This window comes from Dromiciops gliroides, chromosome 2, assembly GCF_019393635.1.
Source record: "Dromiciops gliroides isolate mDroGli1 chromosome 2, mDroGli1.pri, whole genome shotgun sequence".
Lineage (NCBI taxonomy): Eukaryota > Metazoa > Chordata > Mammalia > Microbiotheria > Microbiotheriidae > Dromiciops > Dromiciops gliroides.
Window position 1 is genome coordinate 637327863 of NC_057862.1, and position 23629 is coordinate 637351491.

General features: G+C 40.2%; 1 protein-coding gene across 1 annotated transcript in view; it reads left to right on the forward strand.

Moving 5' to 3' along the window:
• Positions 1 to 23629, forward strand: part of LRRC36 (leucine rich repeat containing 36) — a 43888-nt gene that overhangs the window by 1465 nt on the left and 18794 nt on the right. The window contains exons 2-6 of the mRNA XM_043981569.1: positions 3651 to 3733; positions 15240 to 15367; positions 17812 to 17857; positions 19543 to 19992; positions 20558 to 20847. Coding sequence (XP_043837504.1) covers positions 3651 to 3733; positions 15240 to 15367; positions 17812 to 17857; positions 19543 to 19992; positions 20558 to 20847 — 997 coding nt within the window. The remainder of the gene's footprint in view (positions 1 to 3650; positions 3734 to 15239; positions 15368 to 17811; positions 17858 to 19542; positions 19993 to 20557; positions 20848 to 23629) is intronic.

Here is a 23629-nt window from a genome sequence, read left to right on the forward strand (position 1 = left end):
TTCTCTGTCTCTGTCTGTCTGTCTCCATATACACATATACTTTTGTCACGCAAAACCCTGTGTTGTCTTTTTTCAACCTAAAGGAAATTTTATATTCATTTTACTAATTTGCTAAATAATTCATCCCTTACCTCTTGATCATTAGGTGAAACAAAATTTACATTGAATTGTTCTTAGTAACTTACCACCACCCAGCTACCCTCTGCCCATTGATATAGATTGCCATCTGAAAGACCTTCGGGTTACACAATTTAAGCTTACTGTCATATAACTCTAAAATTTATGTTTAACCAAAACTTAATAATATTTTTAAACAAAGCCATAAAATGTTTTGACCATGAAACTAAATGTGGAATAGGAAGAAATAAGAAAATGTCACAATTATAGCAAGTTTCTGTTTAATCTGGGATTACAGTTACATAGCACAAAATGAAGTAGAGATTTGGCAGTTACTAATTTGATCACTGTAGACAAGCCAGTAGTAAATATAAAATGGACTTTTTGGGGGCCCAAATCATTCATTCCTTCATTCAGATTTGGCTTCAAACAAATTTAATGAGATAGTCGTCAGAGCTATATTTCACTGTATATTGTGAAAAGTCTGAGATTCAGGAAATAGGAATTCTTACTTGCATATGGTTGCCTTTCTGTCTGTAAAATGAAGAGGTGTACTACGTGATACAAATCTGTGTCCTGGAAATGAAGTGTTTGTAAGCCAGATGCAGATAACATCCAGAATTTTGCTATTTGCTTTTCATAATCCTGCTTCTCATGGCAGTGAAATAATTACTTTAAAAGTTCTAAATTGTTTTAAACAATACAAAATACATTTTTACATTTGTATTTTCATAGTCACCATTTTTTTTATAACCCAGTCACCTTTCTTACACTTTTCTCTGAATTTTACTGTCATGTGAAAATACTTTTATAAACTGAAGGATAGTAAACTGGGACCTGGGAAGGATAGTAAGTTTTCAAATTGGTTGCTCTTGAACTCTGTCATTCCATCCCATAACTGTTGTCACTAAAATGCAATTGGCCTAGCAATCGCAATAGGAAAAATAAGTGGACAGAGGGTGCATATTGCCTCGATAATGACATGCAATTGAGAATGGCCAGTTCATTGAGTCACTTAACCCTCACTGCTCTGCCCCCCAAAAATGTACTAAGAGAATACACTATAGAAAACCCTTATGATGAATCTTTTGAGGGGGGGGCAATGGGGATTAAGTGATTTGCCCAGGGTCACACAGCTAGTAAGTATCAAGTGTCTGAGGCCGGATTTGAACTCAGGTATTTCTGAATCCAGGGCCAGTGCTTTATCCACTGTGCCACCTAGCTGCTCTGTGATGAATCTTTTTGTAAAAGGATTTATCATCTCTTGAATTCATCTCTTTTTTGGATCCAGATTTTTATATCTGGGAAGTGGGGGTACCTATGCATTATGAAAAAAATCACTTTCATTGCAATAGTATAAGTGATTATAAAACATTTATTAGGTGGGAAAATATTATCTAGGTATAGATATTTAGAAATATTAATGGGTTTAAGAAATATCCATGTTGTACATAAAAATGTAACTAGAGGTAGTGAGACTTTCTTCCTAAGCTTTAGCATTCTCAAATGGATAGTGCTCCCCAAATGCCCCAGCATGATTACATCCTTGGCCAGATGCCTAGTATTAATGCTAATCATAGCTTCCTAGCTTTACCTATGTGCGTAAAGAAATTACATTTGTTCATGAAGGACAAAATTTTTTCTTTCTCTATATTTCCTTTTTTGTTTGTTTTTTGAAGGGCAATGAGGGTTAAGTGACTTGCCCAAGGTCACACAGCTACGGTAAGTGTCAAGTGTTCAAGGTCGGACTTGAACTCAGGGCCTCTTGAATCCAGGGATGGTGTTTTATCCACTGTGCCACCTAGCTGTTCCTTTTCTCTGTATTCCCTTAAACTAATGGTTATAAGCTGTCTTTTCTTTGGGTAATATTTTAGTTCTTAGATGTCAATTCTTTTGCTTTCTGTAACCCGAGTGGTGGGTTTTTTTGTCCTAACTATACACATCCTTTTAGAACCTTTTTCTTAAAATGTCATTGTCTGTCTCTATAATGGAACTGTGGTGGAGTGGAAAGAGGCCTGGAGACTTTGAGGCCTCAGACTCCCTCACTCTGTTGATCTAGGCAGTTGCTGAACCTTATTACTTCCTTTTCCACAACATCTCTCCCATCTCTCCATTCATCCTCTCTTCACTAGCGTTGAGGATACCATTCTAGTTCATGCCCTCATCACGTCTTGTTGTTTCTATCTCCACAACAAAGTGGTGTGTGTGTGTGTGTGTGTGTGTGTGTGTGTGTGTGTGTGTGTGTGTATAAAATATATCTCTGAGTGGGGCATCTCCTGCAGAAGATGACCCTTGAGCTGAGTCTTGAAGGAAACCAGGGATTCCAAGAGACTGAGATGTGGAATAAGGGTATTCCAGGCTTGGGAAATAGCCCATGCCAAGGCATGGAGACAGGACATTAGGTGTCAGGTGTGAAGAACAGCAAAAAGATGGGTTTGGCTGGACTGTAGAATTTGTGGGAAGTCGGAGGAGAGTGCAGTTATCTCTTCTAGCTTGAGGAGGGGAAATTTATGTAAAATTTTGACCCTTTGTACCAAAGAAGTCTGAATTATTATGGCATTAAAAGATAAAATATAGCAGTATACATTTGTATTTTATACATTTCTGAGTTTCTAAACCTTTCCATGTCATCTGGTGACCTTTGCATATTGTCTGCAGCTTCTGCAAAAATCTCTCCAAATTCCCATTTCATTTCTTATGCCGACCCACAATATATTGAAACCACAATGGGAAAGGTCATGGAAGATAACTGTAATATGTCGTAAATGTGGAGAGGCCAACTGGGTGAGGCTAGGTTGTGAAGTTTTAAAGGCCAAATAGAGGTTTTATATTTGTGGTCTAGAGATCAATAAGGGCACCAGATGGCGCCACAGTGCACAGAGCACCAGGCCTGGAGTCAGGAAGACTCATCTTCTTGAGTTCAAATCTGTCCTCAGACACTAGCTGTGTGACCCTGGGCAAGTCACTTCACCTTGGTTTCCTCAGTTTCCTCATCTGTAAAATTAGCTGGAGAAGGAAATGGCAAATTACGTCACTGTCTTTGCCAAGAAAACTCTAAATGAGGTTGTAAAGAGTCAGACATGACTGAATGACTGAACAACAACAAAAGGTCAATAGACTTCTGGTCTATGTAACTAACATAGGTCTAATTTAGACATAGTAGGAGTCACTGGAGTTTATTGAGTAGGGGATATAACAAGTGGATCTGTGCTTTAAAAAAACACTGGCAGCAGGGTGTAGGATGGATTGGAAAAGGTAGAGGCTTGGGCAAAAAGATCAATTTTGGAGGCTGTTGCCATAGTCTGTGTGAGAGGTGATAAGAGCCAGAATATGTGTGTAAGTGAAAGAAGGGGATATATGTGAAAGATGTTGGGGAGGTAGAAATAATATTTGATGACTGCATGTGTGGGATGAGTGAGAGTGAGTTTTCAAAAATCTGATCATCATGAAATCATATGTATTTTATTATAATTTCTTTTTTACTTTAGAAACCTCTTTTGTGATTTTTAAAGCATTGCATGTGGCTACTCTAGGGAGAAGACCTTAAAAAACTGTGGGATGGATGAAAGGTCACCATCAAAACTTGAAGCAGATGTTGATAACAGGATTGAAACAGGTATGTTCCTCTTTGAAGTCAAAAAGTAATAAACCTTATTTAGTTTAAATAGCCACTTGGTTTTGAAAGGCCTGAAATTCTCAGTCTGTAACATATTTTTTGTCTTATTTACTGCCTGTTTGTCCAGGAAAGTGGCCATGAATTGTCAGTGAACGAAGCAGGGGTCTTACTGTATAGTTTTGAGTTCAAGTTTACAGCATTTTATGCAAAGATAAACCATACACTGATATTACACCTCCCCTTCTGCTTTTAGGTTGATATGTGGAAAAATCTTAGAGCATATGAGCCCTGGAGATTGGATTTCTATATATATTATGGCATAATGGAACTGCCTTTACTTGGCTGAGCTAAACTGCTGCTCTCAGAAATTTCCTCCATGGACTAATGATGCATTCTAAAGTGCTCAAGCTACTGGGAAGTAATTGCTTTACTGGACAAAGTGCCATTTCTAGAGGCCCTGAGAGGCTTTCACTGTTGGCTGGGTTTCACTTTTTTGAAATGGCTTCACGTTGCTGCTTTGAAAGGTTTTCTTTCCATTGGAAATCATATTTGTGCCAAATCCCTGGAGTAGGCTCACTGTGAGCACTATTGGTAATCAGACATGGCTAACAAAGTTACAAACTATTACTGCCATGTCATAGAGTTAACCACATTGTCTGGAGAGTGGATCATGTTAGTCTAGTTGTTTCCATAGCATTTTATTTTCCCCAGTCTTACACACTGGATAAGGAAACTATGTGATCCTGGCTTGCCTCCTGCTTTTCTTAAAGGCTCAGTTATTCTTATCTCCTTTTTTGATATTATCCTCCTCGAAGTCCCTCAATGTGGACATTTCCTAAGAACTAGTTTTCATATCTCTTCTCTCTCTACACTATTGTAACTTCAACTATGATTTCTGTCTGGACGATTTCCAAATCTCCCAAGTCCTAATATCTCTCCCAAGTTTTGCCACCATATTCCCATCTGGAATATTCCCATATTCCTGTTGGACATTTCCAATTCAGTGTCCTGTCAGCACTTTGGTGTTCAATGTACATAAAATTCAATCAGTTTTTCCCAGTTTATGCCAATTCCAATTCCTGACTTCCCTGTTTCTATTCAGCATCAGTCTCCTGCTCACCTTGGCTGGAGATGCCTTTATTCTTCCTACTGCTTTACTCTTACCTCTAATTAGCCGTCAGATTCTGCTGGTTTTATCTTTGCAGGGTCTTCTGTCTGTATCCCTCTATTCCCATCACTGACATCCTTGTTCATTCAGGTCCTTATTTAGTGATTCTCACTCGAATTCCTGGAAGTAGCTTCCTGATTACCAGGCTTGTCTCTCCACCCACCCATCCAGGACCCTATTCTCAGATTAATTGTTAATAAAACAGAGCTCCACTCATTGCATACTGCCACCCAAAAACCTTTAGTTACTTTCCATTACTTACTGAATTAAGGCCTAATTTCTCAGCCTGTCATTTATGAAACCATAGAATGTCAGGGGTTTGAGTGCTGGAAGGTACCTCCACAGTGATACAGTCCAGCCCATAACCTAAGCACTGGTCATCTAACTTCTGGATCCCCCTTCTCTGAGGCAGTGACCCCACTACCTCTTTTTTTTTTTTTTCTGTTTGTTATCTTCCATTTTCATCTTTAAATGCCCTCAGGTTGACTTTACTCCATTGGTTGTTGTTGTTGTTGTTGTTTTCAGGGCAATGAGAATTAAGTGACTTGCCTAGGGTCACACAGCTAGTAAGTGTCAAGTGTCTGAGGCTGGATTTGAACTCAGGTCCTCCTGAATCCAAGGCCAGTGCTTTATCCAGTGCGCCACCTAGCTGCCCATACCCCACTACCTCTTGAGGAAGCCCCTTCTACTCTGACCAACTTGGAGTGTTGTGCAGTCTTTCCTGCATCCTGCTTTCCTTATTGTCCTGCTCTCACAGCCATGTGCACTACTAGAAAGAAAACCTTAGCTTTGACTATATAGACCTTTATCAGCAAGGTGATGTCACTGCTTTTTAGTATGCTGTCCAGATTGGTCACAGCTTTTCTTTCAAAAAGCAAGCACCTTTTCATTTCAGGGCTGCAGTTGTCATCTGCAGTGATCTTTGAGCCAAAGAATATAAATCTGACTCTGCTTCCATTTTTCTACTTCTATTTGCTAAGAAGTAATGGGACCGGGGGCAGCTAGGTGGCACAGTGGATAAAGCACCAGCCTTGGATTCAGGAGGACCTGAGTTCAAATCCGGCCTCAGGCACTTAACACTTACTTACTAGCTATGTGACTCTGGGCAAGTCACTTAACCCTCATTGCCCTTCAAAAAACAAACAAAAAAGGAAATATAGAGAAAGAAAAAATTTTGTCCTTCATGAACAAATGTAATTTCTTTACGCGCATAGGTAAAGCTAGGAAGCTGTGATTAGCATTAATACTAGGCGTCTGGCCAAGGATGCAATCATGCTAGGGTATTTGGGGAGCACTATCCATTTGATTTGATAATGGGACCAGTTGCCAAGATCTTAGGGTTGTTTTTTTATGTTAAGCTTCAAACCAGCTTTTACACTCTCCTCTCTCACCCTCATCAAGAGGCTTCTTAGTTCTACTTCACTTTCTGCCATAAGAGTAGTATCGTCTGCATATTTGAGATTGTTGGTATTTCTCCCAACAATCCTAATTCCAGCTTAATTCATCCAGCCTGGCATTTTGCATGATGTATTCAGCCTATAAGTTGTACTGCTTTTCCAGCCTTAAGCCAATCAGTTGTTCCATGTTCGGTTCTAACTGATGCTTCTTGACCTGCATTCCTCAGGTTCCTCAGGAGACAAGATGATCTGGTACTCCCATCTATTTGAAGACTTGATACAGTTGGTTGTGATCCAGACAGTCAAAGGTTTTAGTGCAGTCAATGAGGCAGAAGTAGATGTTTTTCTGAAACTCTCTTGTTTTCTCCATAATCCAGCGAATGTTGGCAGTTTGGTCTCTAGATCCTTTGCCTCTTTGAAAACTACCCTGTTCTTCTGGTAATTCTCTGTTCACATATTGTGGAAGTCTGGCTTACAGAATCTTAAGCATAACCTTGCTGGTGTGTGAAATGAGTGCAGTTATTTGGTAATTTGAAATTCGTTGTCATAGCCCTTCTTTAGGATTGGGACATAAATTGATCTTTTCCAATCCAGTGGCCACTGTTGAGTTTTTCAAATTTGCTGGACTTTAAATAGTGCAGCATTGTTGTCCACAGCTCTTCATCTTCACCATGATAGTATGTATGAGATTCCTTGTTAAATGCTTTGCTAAAATCTAATTAAGGTATAACTGTAACATTTCCTTCATCAGCCAGTTTAGTAAGCTATCAAAAACAAAGCCAAACAAAAAAGGGTTAGCCTGGGATGATGTATTCTTAAAGAAGCTATGCTGGCTCTTTGTTATCATTATTTCCCTTTCTACATTCTCATCAACCATTCCATTCATTAAAAGAACATAGATTAGAGCTGGAAAAGATTTTATTTAGGTAGTAGGAGCCATCAAGTACCACTCCCTCTTCCAAAGATGAGGCTAAATTTAGTGACTTCCTGATAGTAACATAGCCAAAAAGTGTTTGAACCTGATAATCTGTTCTAGAATTTTTCTAAAAATCAAAGTTTTGTTCACTGGCTGATAGTCTGTACTGTTTCCCTCCTCCCCCTCCTTTTTTTTAAAGAATCTGGACATTTGTCCTCTGACCTTATGGTACCTCTCCTGTGTTCTAGGATCTTTCAGATATTCTTGGCAATGATTCAGCACCCAAGGATGCAACCCAGCAGATGGCTGGCTTGGTGTCATCAGGGACCCTCAGGCATTCTCTTGCCATCCCTTTACTTGTATTGGATCTCAAGCCCCAAGTAACCATTTCTTGTTCTGTTATTTCCAGTGTAAAGATCACTTTCCTTGGCAGAGAAAATGGAAGCAAAAGAAGAATTGAACAGCTCAGCATTATCTTTGTTACCTTCCTGTCTTCTCAGAGCAGAAGCCCCTCCCCAGTCCTCTTCTTCCTCCCTCTGCACTTTCTCCAGCCCCCCCCCCCAATCCCCATGGCCTAAATTACCCTCCTTTCTTTGTGCTTCTGTTCACATCCTCTCTTCTTATGTCCCCACTGTCCAAAGACCTTGCCTAAATCCTGGCCTTTTGTTTCAAATTACCTCTTTTCTCCCCAAACTGATTTCACTTTTTCCTTGATAACTCCCACATCATTTTGCACTTTTTTGTGGTGCGTTGAGTATATGATAATTCTCCCTTGTGGCCTCCTCATCCTCTAGCACAGACTCTCAGATCAGTAACAGGGGCCAAGAAATATCTGTTGATCAAAACATTTATTCAATTAACCTGCAAGTACAAGGCACCAGCCCTGAAAACAAGTCCCTTCAGTTTTCTTACTCATTATCATAAACAAACGGTACAATGCAGCCACTTATGAACTCTGTTGGCACTGGGGATCCTGAAGCAAAGTGTGTGTGTGGGGGGGGGGCAAGCCCTCATCTTCAAGGAGCTTTTTTCCATATAGGTAAATTTTTCCAGATAATTACATTTTATCTCTTCATACAACAAAACATTTATTTTTATGAAAATCTAAAATGCCTCATAGCTGAACATAGTTTCCTTTTTCTTGACAATTGAGGGTTATATCGAAATGTAGGAATATTAGCCTCTCCACAAAATGGCCCCCAGAGGCCATTATCTCACCTTGGCTTTGTTGCTGTTTATCTTTGTGGGTTAACCTTAATCATCCCCTGGCAGTAACTGAAGTAATAATAATTCATTTATTTAATGTTCCAGAGCTCACTGCCTTTCCTCTGCCATCTTGGCTCCGCCCTGGAAGTCATAACAAATCAACATGCATTCTCTTTTATTTAATGTTTAAGGCTTACAAAGTGCTTTTCTCCCAACAACCCTGTGAGGTAGTTAGTACAATTGTAATTTGTACCATTTTACAGACAAGGAAACTGAGACTCTGAGATTAAGTGACTTAACTCTGATAACACAGCTAATAAATGTTTGAGGTGAGATTCCAAGTCTTTCCTGCCTTGGAAAATCCAACCTTCTATGCCATGTTGCCTGTCCATTGACCTCATATACTTTCAAATCCAAATAACTGAATTAAATCAGTATACCTTATCTGCATATGTTTGTTATTTATCCTGAGGGAGCTTCACATACCTACTGAATAAAGCACCCCTATGGTTTTGTGAAAATTATTCCCCTTTCACCTTCTTTTACTCGAAGTCATAAAATCGGACTGTTGGGGCTAGAAGAGATCTTAGATATTGTCTAACCTAACCCACCCCCCAATTATTTTACATATGAGGAAATTATCAGAACCATATCTCAATAAGTGTGTGTGTAGGTAGTTGAGTTTACTAAAAATCTGACCTCTTCAGGTAAGTGGGGCATTAGCATATAAAGAGTAGACCACTGAAATTGTTTTTGCCCTTCTGTTTTTTCTCCAGGTGGTGCCCAAGACAGCAAACTTATTATTTCTATCATTTACTTGGTTCTTACATACTGACAGAAATATATATGTACATGAAAGATTAATCCTATGTTTATATATATATATATATAATTATATATAAATATTTTATATATAAATATAATTTCCCTAACTAGATTGTAAACTCTTTAAGGGTAAGAGCTCTGTTTTATATTTCTTGCTCTCCCTCTCAATGTTAGCATAGTTCTATAGTCACTCTATTGAATGAGTAAATAAATGAATGTTCCTTAACATTTGCTCAGCAAAAACTGATTTCTGTGAAAGTAGATTTCACATTTATGAGGCTATTTATGAGGCTTTGCTAATGTTTCTATGCCTTCATCTCATCGGCATAATGAAGATATGTCTGCTTCTTCTCTCTCAAACATCAATTTCATGGGATTAACACCATTGGCAAGTACATTTGTTGCTAATGTGTTGTGTCAGCATTGCTATGGGGGGCAGTATTTGGGAGGGAGGTAAATGCTGAAGCTTGGGGAAGAGCCTTCTGGAACTTCCTCTCTACAGGGTCTCACTCTTGGTTTCTATCCCTAAACATATATCTTGAAAGTAAACTTCTGCTCTGATGTTTTAGTGATTAGCTAATCTTTCTGAAATTTCAGGGGATACAATATAAGCTCTAATTTGGGAAGACCAGAACAAATTTTCTTGACTTCATTTAATTAAATTCTGAGGCTGTGTATTTCCATTGAGAGATATGATTTAAGGGAAACCACACAAGATTGGGAAAGACATAGGTTCTAAATGTGGCTCTTCCATTTGAAGAAATAGTATGGTGTGGCAAAAGGGACACTGAATCCAGAATCAGAGGACTAGGGTTCAAAGTTTGCCTCTACTTCTTTCCACTCATGATTGATATCAGGCAAGGTAGTGGCCTTCTCTGGGCTCCAGTTTCCTCATTTGTAAAATAAGGGGTCGGACTAGATGATCCTTAAGGCCCCTTCTGACTTTAAATCCTTTTAATTTACTAACTATATAACCTTGAAAGACCACACATCTAACCATGTCTCTTGCTCAAGACCCTTCAATGGTTCCTTATAGCTCTATGATAAAATACAAACTACTCCAGTCCATAGTCATAGCCCTTCACAACCTGACACTAGCCTATTTTTCTAGGCTCATTTCACATTACTCCTTTTTACACGTTCTAGATTCCAGTCAAACTAGCCTTTTGGTTGTTCTCCAAACCTGGCATTATTACATCTTCCATCTGCATGTCTGGACAGGTTGTCCACCGTGCCTAAAATGTACTTGCTCCTTTAAAGTTCACCTCAAGCTCTACTAGCTACAGGAAATCTGTCTTGACCTCCTAGTTATCAATGCTCCAGTGCTGTTCATATAATCCTGTATCTATTTGCACCTGTTTACTTGTGATATCCAGTAGAATGCAAGCCCCTTCAGGGCAGGGACTATTGCTCAATTTTATTGTTGAATCCTTAGCTCCTAGTACAGTACTTCACAAGCAGTAGGCACTTAATAAATAAATGCTTTTGGGTTGGGTTAGAATATTTGCACAGTCTATCTCAGGGCTGTGAGGAAAGCACCTTTGTAAACCTTAAAGCATATAAGAGTTAAGGTCATTTCCTGAGCACCTACTGTCTACATAATTTTGTGTGAGTTTATGCAAAGATTATAACATAAAATCCTTGTTCTCTAGAAATTCATGGTCTCATTGAGAAATAAAGGTGATATGTGGTTCCTATTCTTCTCCTTATGAAGATGGAGGGAGAAGAGGGATAAGGTTATCTGTACTTAGGAGAAAAGCAGCATATTCTGCCCTCCCTAATCCCTTATCCTCCTCTGCCTTCTGCTTTTATATCCCCTAGCCTACTGCAAACAGCCCCTGCTTCATCCCCCATCTCTTCATCTCACATTTTCTCCATCTTCTCACATTCTTGGAAAACTGGCTCTTTCCAGAAAATGCTTTATCCCTTGCCACTCTAGGCCAGCTGCTCTTCTCAGGTCTCCTGACACACTGGGTCAGAAGGAGGAGTTGACATACAGTCTGCACTCTTTCACTGCCCTTTTCAAACCCTTCTCCTACTACCATCACTCAGCAGCTTGTTCTTCCCTTGAGAGTTATTTCATCTGTGTGTATATCACCTTGTCCAGATCCTTATTGCAGTCATCCAGCAGTCTCAAGGGTGTCTCTCCTTTCTTTCTCAAGTTCCATAGCCGGCTCACGGTTTTCCTCTCCTCCACCTTAATCACTTCCGTCATCCTTGGTGATGTCAGTATTCATGTTGATATTCCTTTGAACACTCCAGCTTCTAGTTCATTATCATCTTCAACTTTCATGTCCTTTATTATATTCAGCTTCAGATACCATCCATTAAGGGGTGGTCACACCTCAAAAGTTGTTTTGATCGACTATACATATGTGTTAGAAGGGTTTTCTTTTTCTTTTTCCAATAATGGTGGGGAAGAGATGGGAGGGAGAAAAAATAGATTTTTGTTCATTGAAAATAATAAAATTAAATTTGAAAAAGAAATTATTCTTAAACCAAAATTGTTCTACTTCCTTGATCTTGAATTCTGAAATTCCCATCTGATTATAATCTCCTTCCTTTATCACTTTTTTTCATCTTCACCATGACCTCCAGTCCTTTCATCCCTTCCTGGTTTGTTTCTTTTTGTTTATTTTTTTCACAGCTGAGTCTCCCTGTCTCACCCAGACTAGAAGTGTAGGAGCTACTCACAGGGGAAATCTCACTAGTGATCAGCACCAGAGCTTTGGCCAGTTCACCTTTTTGAAAGCCACCCAGGGGCCTGTTTCTGGGAACTCATCTTAGTTTGGCCACCTGATCAGCGTAGCCAACTGCATCACAGATTCTCAGGCTCCAAGCTGGGCCTTTGCGGGCTGAGGTCACAGTCAGGCACCACCACACCCAGCTCATCCTTCCCTATTCCCACAGCCTCCTTTTCCTCCCTTCACAACCTTAGCCCTCTCCTCTTCCCTTGAATTATTTGCTCCCTTCTCCTTCTGAGACTTGGGCCCTTCAAGGCCTCAAGCCTGGCTCTCCCCCATCCTCTACTTTCTCTGACCCTGTACATCATCCATTATCAGCTGGGTCCACTACAAGGCAGCAGTGTGGCACAGTAGCTAATAGACAGGATGTGGAGTCAGGAAAACCTGGGTTTGAATCCTGCAACAGATACTTGCCATCTCAGCTCTCTGGGTTTTAGTTTCCTCCTTTGTTACGATGACCTCTAATAACCTCTAAGGTACCTTCTACCTCTAAATTCATACTGTCTGCCCTCAGTTCTGTGCAGAAAAAATTCGCCATCTCCCAGTTAATTCTATCATGCTTCCTGTAACGGCCTTAGGATTCAAACCTCCAGATTCCTCTAGCTCCCTAAGCCTCATCACCTCTTCTTAGTAGATAACCTTTCATTGAGAAAATGGAAGCCCACCCACCTGAGCTCCTTCATCTTCTCAACTTCATATCTCAAAATCTCTCTACAGCTCCGCTTGACTCTTCCATCACTGCTGTCCCAGAGACATACTTGTGTAACTGCCAGGCCTTCTCCTTTTGTCAATGATTCCATTCTTCTCCTGTCACCTTTGAGAGTTTTTCCCATGAATCATTCCTCTCTCATCTTCCATCTCTACCTGCCTCCTTTAAACACACTTAGGTCTTCTACAGTCTTTAAAACAGATGACCTTATTTGACCCTGCTGTCCCCTTAAGCTATTGTCCTTTCTCTTTCCTCACTGTTTATTTTTAAAAGAAGGATATATTCTTTTCCTTCACTTATCTCATTACCTACTTTCTTCTCAAGTCCTTGCAATCTGCCTTACATCTCTTCTCCATTCTAAAGTCTGAAAAGTAACCAGAGATCCCTTCATTGCGAAATACAAAGGTCTTGTCTTGTTGGCCTTTGGCATTGTTTTTTTCTTTTTTGGTGTGATTATTGTTGTTCCTTTGACTTTTGGGGGGGGGTGGTAAGGCAATGGGGTTAAGTGACTTGCCCAAGGTCACACAGCTAGAGAGGATGGGGTTTATTTGGGGGGGGGCAGTGAGGGTTAAGTAACTTGCCCAAGGTCACACAGTTAGTAAGTATCAATTATCTGAGGCCAGATTTGAACACAGGTTCTCCTCAATCCAGAGCTGGTGCTTTATCCACTGTGCCATCTAGTTGCCCCCTGGCCTTTGGCATTGTTTGAGACCAGTGGCTGCCTCTTCTTCCTAGACACTTTTTATCCCAGAGCTTCTATGATATTATTCATCCAGGTTCTGCTGCTGGTCACCTCCTGTTTGGGATTTTTCTTTGCATCCCCAATGCACAGTGCCCTGAACATAGTAGGTGCTTAATGTTATTTAAATTGAACATCAAACCATTAAAAAAGGCAGCAGAACAATATTCACAAGTGTCAGGTGAATGATATAGATGTCAAGAGTGGTTGAGAAAGTTAAATGTTGGGAAAGATCTCCAAGAGGAGGTGAGACTGGAGCTGGGTATTGAAGAGCTGACAGGCAGAACCTGGACAGAAAGGAGGACTTGAGCTGGGGTCTTAGGGGGAAAGAGCCTGGGAGGTTAAGGACAAAGTGACTACAGAAAACTAGATGTAACAGATACAATCATTGTTGTGAGGAATTAATAGGAGGCGAGAAATGTTGGCTGGGGTCAGAGTCTTGGGGCATCTCGAACACTAGGCTAAGGAGTGTAGAAAGAGTTTGTAAAGATGATGGAAAGCTAATCAGTGTAATCTGTGAGTTCAAAAGGAGTTTAAGTGGTTCTTTAGTCTTATTTCCCCACTTCCAGATATTACCACACGTGAACCATCTTAGAGAACAAAGAATGATGCCCTTAGGGCTGTAGACTTACCCAGTAACTCATTCCCAAGACTGATCTTTATTGTCAGAGAATTCTTCCTTTATTGCTAAATCTCAGTCTCTTCTGCTACAGTTCAAATCTGTTTTCTCCTGATGGATATGAAGCACCAGTTGCAAGCTTCTAAACACTTAAAATAACCAATGATTGCTGGGATCTTACAGCTAGTACATGAAACTGGATTAGAACTCAGCCCTCCCAACTCTAGGGCCAGTGCTCTATCCAGTGCACCACCTAGCTGCCCCTGTCTTGCTTTTTTCCATGGTGCTTTCTGTGACAGGGCAGAAGGCATTTGTTCTGGGAACAACAAAAAAAAAAGTCATTGGGGAAAGCAGTCTCAGAGCAAGTGCACTCTGAGAAGGAAACTCTTTTAAGTAGTGTATTTCAGTCTCTGCAGCTGAGAAGCAGTAAACATTTCAAGTCCTTGAATGGAATAAGGGGCCCAAGTCTCCAGAAGCAACTTCGCCTTACCCTCTCCTTGCATTCTTTGCTGCACTGACGCACAGCAGTTCTGTTGCCCAGAGGTAAGCCGACTGGAACTGGATGAGCATGTTCTTAGTCAGAAGCCCAAGTCTTCACCATCCTGTCTTAGTGCCGTACTAAGTAAGTCCTGCTGGAACTTTCTAGAAACAAAATAAAACTCATTTTCGGCCAAGGACTCTTTAGTATCCCAAGAATCTCAGAATTCTGCAGTCTTCAAGTACCTATGAACTACCACAAGATACTGAGGGCTTGGATCTTACAGTCTAATATAATTCTTCTGTTTTATCTTTCTGGGTTTCAGCTTAGACTGATAGACAGGACAAGGAAACAACTCATTTCCTTCTTTGGCTGGTTATCTAATGTTGAGCTAGAATGCTAGGCAACTGAAAGGCTTAGTTCTCCTCCCTATAAAAATAGGTCTTGATTATTCTTACTATTTTACAGATGAGGAAACTGAGGCACAAAAGGCTAAGTGGCTCAGGGTGGTCAGGTGAATCAGAGCTGATTTGACTCATGGAGATATGTAATGTCATGGATTGCTCCTGAATGTTTCCCAATTAGCCACTGTTTTGTGCCTAGAGTCTTCCTCCTCGGGGGTCAAAATTTATACTATATTTTCTTGGGAAAGGTGCCTCTGGAGTCTGGTCAGTGCTTCACTGGATGCCTTTCCTTTTAACACAGAATTAAGCAAAGGACTTTTCCTTCCTCTCCCCAACCGGGAAATAAAGGATTCACTGACAAGTGCTTCTGCAAGCCCAGCCAGCAATCCAGCTGATCAGAAGCTAGACACTTTCCCCATGGGGACCCAGGTAATATGTTCACCTTCTTGCTGTTCTAACCTATCAGTGCAAACTCATAATACTGATAATTCTCAAATATCCATGAAAGAGCTGAGAGAACTTGGAATGAATTAATCATTTTTATCAGACATTTATTTCTGAAAGCAGTTAATGTGAAACTAAAGTGGCTGCAAGCTCAGTATGAGTCAGCATTGTGATGTGACTGCCAAGAAAGATAACATGATCATAAGCTGCCTTCATAGAAATCTGACATCCAAGACAAGAGAGATGACTCTCCTGCTCTATATGCTGCCCCAGTCAGATCAGAGTTCAGCTCTGGGCACCGCACTTTAGGAGGGATGTTGTGAAATTGTGCTGCATCTGGGGCGCAGGGTCTCAAAACCATTGCCTAAGGAACTGTGGGAAAAACTTGGGGTATTTATAGGTCTATCATGTGTACAGGTAAGTGACTGAAGAAGAGATAAGAGGCTCAGATTGATTCAGTGTGAGAACTTCCTAGCAGTTAGAGCCGTCGCAGAGTGGGAGAGGCTGCCTTCTGAAATAGTCACTCCCCTAGAGGGAAGTGTGGGAGGAAGAGGTGCTTTTGGTCAAGGTCCCTCCCACCCTTAAGATGGATTCTATGATTCTTGTAGATGCGAAGGATAGCACCCCATCCATTCATTTCAGGCTTTCACCCACCTAGCCTTGTACCAGAGCCACAATCTTCATGTACATTACTAGTCCTTTTAGGTTCGTTCTCTGTCCTATTCCTTCCTGCCATCTTGCTTTTCACCTCATCTCCACTTCTTTTCCTTTCCAGTTTTCTGTGTCCTCATAATAAAAACAATCCCTGTTCTTTCTGCAGTAGACCGGAGAAAGAGGAAAAGGGAAAGGATATAGGTGATGGAAGGCAAAAGGCAGTGAACTTATGAAATTGAGGGAAAAGAAAAGTGAATGATTTTCTTTTGACTTTAAAATCTGGGTGGAGGGGGGTGAGGAGGCAATCATTGGGTGATTTGCATAAGGAAATATGGTGGAAGGAGCAGTGTTTACCGATGTAGTTTTGAAGTTCTTTCTGTTTATACTCCTTTAGGAATAGGTTTTTGGTTTGGTTTGGTTTGGTTTTGATGGGGCAATAGGGGTTGAGTGACTTGCCCAGGGTCACACAGCTAGTAAGCAAGTGTCAAGTGTCTGAGGCCAGACTTGAACTCAGGTCCTCCTGAATCCAGGGCCAGTGCTTTATCCACTGTGCCACCTAGCTTCCCCTAGGTATAGGTTTTGATGAACTGAATGGTCAACTCCTGAGGAATCAAAAAATGACTGCAATAATTTTTTTTTCCAGTTTGGGGATGGCATTTCATTGTATTTAGAGCTGGACAGGACCTTAAAGATCATGTAGTTCAACCACCTTATTTTATAGTTGAGGAAACAACTATAAAAAATGATTTGCCCAAGATCACACAGGTAGTAGGTAGCAGAGCTTAGATTCAAACCCAAGACCTCTGATTCAAAAGCAACAATAACAAATGGCTCCCCTATTAGTGATGGATAGAAAAGCACATATTTGGTGTTATCTCTGAGGCAATATTTGAAGATTTTTATTGGGAGCCCTGGAAAATGTCTCTAACTTTTGTTTTACCTTTGATTGACTTTGTATTAAGAAATTGATAGGGCAGCTAGGTGGCGTAGTGGATAAAGTACCAGCCCTAGATTCAGGAGTACCTGAGTTCAAATCTGACCTCAGACACTTAACACTTACTAGCTGTGTGACCCTGGGCAAGTCACTTAACCCCAATTGCCTCACTAAAAAAAGAAAAAAAAGAAAAGAAACTGATATAGGGAATTTTATAATCTTCACTTTAGAATCTGATTTCAATTTTGAAGTCAGAGAGTTAGAATTTGAATCAGAGAGGAGGGAACAAGAAGGAATTGAGTAATTTGTAGTATTATTTCAAACTGAGAAATAAATTAGTAGGTGGAGTTTATCTACCATCCATCCCTGAAAGGAAGCTATGTGGTTTCAGATTCTCCTAATAAGAAATAGGATTAAATTCCAATCTCATCCTGCCTCACTTCAGTCCCTTCAGTCTACCTCATTATAACCTTAAGTCACTTTGGCAGAGGATAAAATTGATATATGCCCCCCTTTTTTGAGTCATAGAAGCATTTCATACCTCACATCTATGCTAAAGTATTCAAAGAATATACAGCATTTCACAGCTTTCTCAAAAACATCCTTTTTCTTCTAATACTGTTTCATTTATCAAAAGACCTTTTGTCTTTACTAAATAGTTCTGTGAACTTCCCTGTAGGCTTGGCACAGGACCTTCATTTAGATGTCTGTTTCTTTTCAAGTATTTCTTCTTTAACAGAGGGACATTTTTGGTAACTTACCTAATGTATGCACTTTGCATTCTCTTGCTTTCTATGTCCTATTTCTTGTATTTACCTTCTCAAATATTTTTCATATACAGGAAGTGGCAAGAAGAGAGCTGCCAGGTGATGGTCACCAAGAAGATGGTAAATATTTTGCAGAGTCCACATTTCCATGGAGTTTGGGAAGAATTGGTTTATGATTCTCTCTCTCTCTCACTCTCTGGTTTATGATTCTCAATTCTAAATGCCTACATTGGCAACCCTTTTGTAGGGGATTCTCATTAGTACTTGGGGTGGTGACCTATGTGTTTTTCCTTCTTTAAGACTGAATATTTCTAATCTCTTTGGTTATACTTAGCTTTTTGTTATTTGTTCATTCAAAAAACATTGTCTCCTATTTGTAATAAATGCATGGTTTGGAACTAGGAAGATACAAATGTAAATGAGAAAAATCTCTTTTTTATTGAAATGTGCCATAATTTTATGACTTGCCTGTATTCTAGGCTGAGAATTTATGAGTAAGTACAAATATAATATTTTCAGAATGATATTTGCCTCACAGGATATACTTCAGTGGTTTGGGTTCTATTTTGAACATTCTGTGTTTGCTAAAGAGATCTTTTGAGTCTTTGGATTCCTGAAGACATCCAACTAAACAAAGACTGTGTCTTTTGTGCTGTCCTGGCCTTGAAAGGTGGTTCCCACTGCTGGACCTAGCGTTGACTTCTAGGGGAGAGCCCCAGCAATCTTGGGAGAGAATCTCTCTAAGGCTGAGCAAATGGATAATCCAGGCCTGCATTTCTCACTAGAAATGACAGGAGATATGATGAAGAAAAAGGGCATGATTCAAAGCTTTCTCAAAAACATCCTTTTTCTTCTAATACTGTTTAACTTATCAAAATCTTTTGATAAGTTAAAAAAAAAGGGCAAAAGGGGCAGCTAGGTGGCGCAGTGGATAGAGCACCGGCCCTGGAGTCAGGAGGACCTGAGTTCAAATCCGGCCTCAGACACTTAACCCCAATTGCCTCACCAAAAAAAAAAAAAAAAAAAAAGGGCAAAATCAGGAGACCTGATTTTGAATCCTGCCTCCAACACATTTTTTGTGGGATTATAGGCAAATCACTTGATCTGTCTGAGCCTCAGTGGCCCCACTGATAAGATGAGAATGATAACATTGGTACTGTCTGTCTCATAGGATTGTTGTGAGAAAAGAACTTTCTAAATTTTCCTTGGGAATTACTTTACCGCACCTGCAATTTCCCAACCCAAAGAGTCTAATTTAATCCAAGGAAGTTCCCATCTGGCCTGTGGCAGATTCTTTACTCAGGCACTCAGCATGGTTTGATGGCACTGTAGTATGGGGATAAACATGCTCAACTTGGATTCAGGAGACCTGGGTATGAGTTCTAGTTCTGCCACCTGCCAATTTGTTCTGTCATCGGATAAGTTACTTCCTTTTCTCAGTCTCTATTTCCTTATCATTAAAATGGAACAAGGAGGTAAGGACTGGACAAAATGACCTCTGCACTCCCTTCCATCTCTTAATATTCTATGATTATAATTCTTTTTGTTAAAAAAACCTCAGTTTCTTCATCTGTAAAATGGGGGGGTGTCATCCTAGATGATCTCTAAGGTCCCTTTTAGCTCTAAAGCTTATGATCCTGTGATTTGTGGGTCCTTTGATTCTATGCTTCCTTCTGACTAAACCACTCTGACAGCCTTCTCTGGTAGAGAGGAAATGTGCCCTGGGCACAGTGATAACCTCTTTGGTCCGTGAGAAAAAGCTCATTTTTGTTTTTTTCTCCTTTGCCATGGTTGTGTTCTGTTAGAATTCAGATGCTACCCATCTCTTCAATCTTCAGTCCGGTCTCCAGACAGGATAGCTAAAGAAGGATACCGACTGACCTTTTCAGATGATAAACCTTTAGGATCTTCTCCAGAGAAAGAGTCGATACAAAAGTCTGATGTTTATCAGCTCAGCCATGAAGCCTTAGCAAGTAAACGCTTGGATGTGGGTGATTCAAGTCAGATCCATCCCTACCAGATACCTAAAGATATTCGTCTAGATAATTATAACAGTCACTATCCTCACGCCATAACCTTACATGGAAGTTTGAGCAAGAAGTCCCATACTCATCACAGAAGCAAGAATTACCAAGACTATAGTACAAAATCTCTGAATGACACAAAGTCCACTTCATCTCACTCCTGTGGAGACGTAATGACTTCCTTTACCAACTCAGACTCCACCACTGGAAGACTGACGAAGCTCGGCTCAGGTAACCAGCCTTTTGATTTGTTATGGGGCTTTTTCAAAGGAAGAAAGTCCACAGCAAGGAAATTTTGAGTCTCTAGACCAGCATATCTTGAATTGTGATTCAGGGAAGATCAGTGATCTATGGAATCCTTAGCTGAGAACGCATGTGAATTGATACATAATGTAGCACAGAAGTAGTTTTTCACCATTGAAGTTTGGGATCCACAATAATATTGTATATTGTAGTTTACCAAATAAAATCCTAGTAGAAGTAATGCTCTCAGCTTTCTGGTAATCCTGGGTCTTCAAAGATGATGACTACCAAGTGTAGTTAAGTTCTAGCTAAGTCTATACATATATGTACACATACATGTATGTGTGTGTACATACATCCATACACATACACACATGTATTTATGTATATATTTGGTCATCTGAAAACCAAACTGGCCAAGGGTGAGGGTCATCAGCAACAAATTGTCTGTAGCAATGGATCTTGAGTTCAAGAAGAGTCTGGTTGTAGTATAAGTGATAGATCCTGCTTTAGAGAGTTCTCTTTTTCATTTTCTGGCACATTCCCTCCACAGATCTATACACCACAAGCCATTTTAGCAGTGAGTCAACTCTGTTGGCCAACATTGAACAGCAGTTATCTGTGGGCCTTACTGATTTAACCCAAGCACATGGTTCTTTCACAAGTAATGCTGCTCTGGGAAACTCTCTACGGACATTACTGTTACCTTCTGGGACTCAAGAAGACAAGAGACTTTTGTCAAAGAGGTCCATAAGCCCAACTAGAAGGGGATTTAAAAGAAAAGACAATCTTCTTTCAAGTATGGTCTCAAATCATGGGCTCAAAGACGTTACTAACAATGAGGCAAGTGTTTGTGCTCTTATTAAAACTACTGTAGGACCATATTTCTTTTTTGTGGAGATAAATCCCTAAATAGTGTAATCAGAAACACAGGTGATTTTGAAGGTGGAAGTTAAGGAGGAAAGGCCAAAGCTTGTGATTTTTGCTGTGGTCTCTGTCCCTCATATAGCTCCTTCATCCCTATAGTGGGGTGAATCCTACCTGCTCTTCCACTACAAATGGGAAAGAGAAAAGCAGAGAACCCAGGGGGGGAATCCACTTTGGGGATGGACTTGGTAATAGAGTATAAAGGGAGAGAGCACTAGATTTGAAGTCAGAAGACCAGGGTGGATTCAAATCCCAGCCTTGCTACTAATTTACTTCCTGTGTGAAGTTGGGCAAATCATTTTCTTTACCTGTGCTTCAGTTTCCTTATCTATAAAATAAAGGCATTCCATTAGAGCAGTGGTGTCAAACTCAAATAGAAAGGGGGGTAGGAGGGGGCCCTAAACTGTACAAAGTACATATTGACTTAGAACACATCAGTGTTATTTCTATTCTATTGTATTTTCATTTATTTTGTTTAAAGCTTCCCATTTACTTTTTAATCTGGTTCTGGCTGTATTATGCCCTCAGACTGTGTGTTTGACATGTCTGTTCTAGATTATTTCCAAGGTCTCTTACATCTCTGATAGCCTGTGGTCCTAAATAGAAGAGGATCCAGAAATAACAGAAACCTTCAGAAGCCGCCTAAATTAGAATATTATACTAATATCTACATGTGAATATACCTATACTTTTATTTCTGGTACAAACAAATAATTTGTGATGTACTTTGGTGATAACTCAATAAAAATAGCACTATTCTTCTTAATATTTCCACTTATATGGTATTTTAAGCACAGACAAGCAGGAATAGATAGGGTCCATGATCCGTAGGCTACTTTCTTCACCAGGTGTTTTAAGAATAAAAATTAGAAAATATGATTATATCATATATATTATAATTGATAGCAACATAAATTGCTTATAGGAATGATGGTAACTTTGTTTATATAGAAAAACCTTATCTGTGTCTCAGCTTAGAAATTTTTGATCATTTTTGATCAATCAGCATGTGTGATTATTGTTGAGTAAAATGTCCTAAATTAGTCTGGCAGAACATTCTTTTGGATTAGACAAATTTGTTCAATTTGATTAAGCAACATATTAAGCCTCCATTGAATTGAGTCTTCTTGGCTCCAGTCTTGCTAATCTCCAGGCTAGTCTTCATGTGGCAGCCAACATTTTTTCTCTGGCACATGTTCTCATGCCAGTCCCCTTCTCAGAAACCTTCAGTAGGTAAAATACAAACTTTATAGCCTGGCATTTAAGGCCTTCAAAGCCTCAGTCCCAACTTATCTTTTGACTCTGATTTCACATGATTCCCATGTTTTATTCCTTTAAAACTAGAATTTGGCACACCTTCTCTCACTTAGAGAGGGTTCAAATTCAGTCTCTGGAGCTTATACCTGTGTGGCTTTGGGCAAGTCACTGTGCCTCAGTTTCCTCATCTGTACAACGAGGGGCTTGACTGGATGGTTTCTAAGTTCCACTTCAGCTCTAAATCTATAATCCTTTGACCTTTGTGTATTTGTTCATGCCAGCCTCCATGCCAGGGATAGATACTCCCTCTATCTCTGCCTTTCAGAACTCTCCTCTCCCAGACTTAGTTCAGATGCCACTATCCTTGTAACTCTTCTTTGATTCTCACCAGATGCTTTAGCATTTTCTCCTTCACATTTCCCTCAGGGCACTTTTCTGATCTCTTCTTTGCCTCCATCACTTTCTACCTTCTCTAGTATTTATCTGTTTATGAGTCATGCCCCCCATATAGGGGGTGACTGGAAGCTCCATGGGGGCAGGGACTGGGTCACTTGTATCTTTTTTTCATTTGCACCAAACACTCTTCTGTCTCTCTTTTTTCTTTTTCTTTTTTTTTCTTTCTTTTTTTTTTTGGTGAGGCAGTTGGGGTTAAGTGACTTGCCCAGGGTCACACAGCTAGTAAGTGTCAAGTGTCTGAGGCCAGTGTGAGATTAAAATTGAATATTAGATCATAAATCTCCCCTACTTAACCTTTCCCTTAATTTATCTCCCAGACTAGTAAATGGAAGAAGCTTCTGGTTTTCTAGTTAGAGCTTTTATTGTATGGTAGTCACAAGGTGATGTTGATTAGAAGGATAGGAAAGTAGAAATACAATACAAATCGTCTTAAGTCTAGGCTTAGTCTATATTCCGTATAAAACTCACCAAAACCCAAGGCCACCTTTGGGGAGAGAGACCGAGTCAAGCGCATGCTGTTAACTGAGAGCCGGGCCGAGTCGAACTCCAGTCAGCATCTGTCCGTGCAACGCAGCCAGGAGACTAGCGGAGCAGGAAAAAAGGCCCCACTTCCATTCTCTCCTTGCCTTTTAAGCTCGCACCCCGGAAGTCGAGTGCTCAGCAGGCAATCTGGCGTGCGTCACAGGCGGACTGGTGTGCATAGCTCATGCTGTTGGTCTCCTCCCCAAAAGGGTGGTCCTAAAAAAAAAAACTGGCGTCTCTCCATTATCTAACCGACTGTTAAAACTTTTTACCACACCAGATTTGAACTCAGGTCCTCCTGACTCCAGGGCCGGTGTTCTATCCACTGCACCACCTAGCTGCCCAGCACCAAACACTCTTGATGAGTATTTGTTGAATAAATATGCAGGCCACTGTGATAGGCACACAGGAGATAAAAAGAGAGATGAGGCTGTCCTTGTCCCCCTAGAGCTTATTGTCTGCA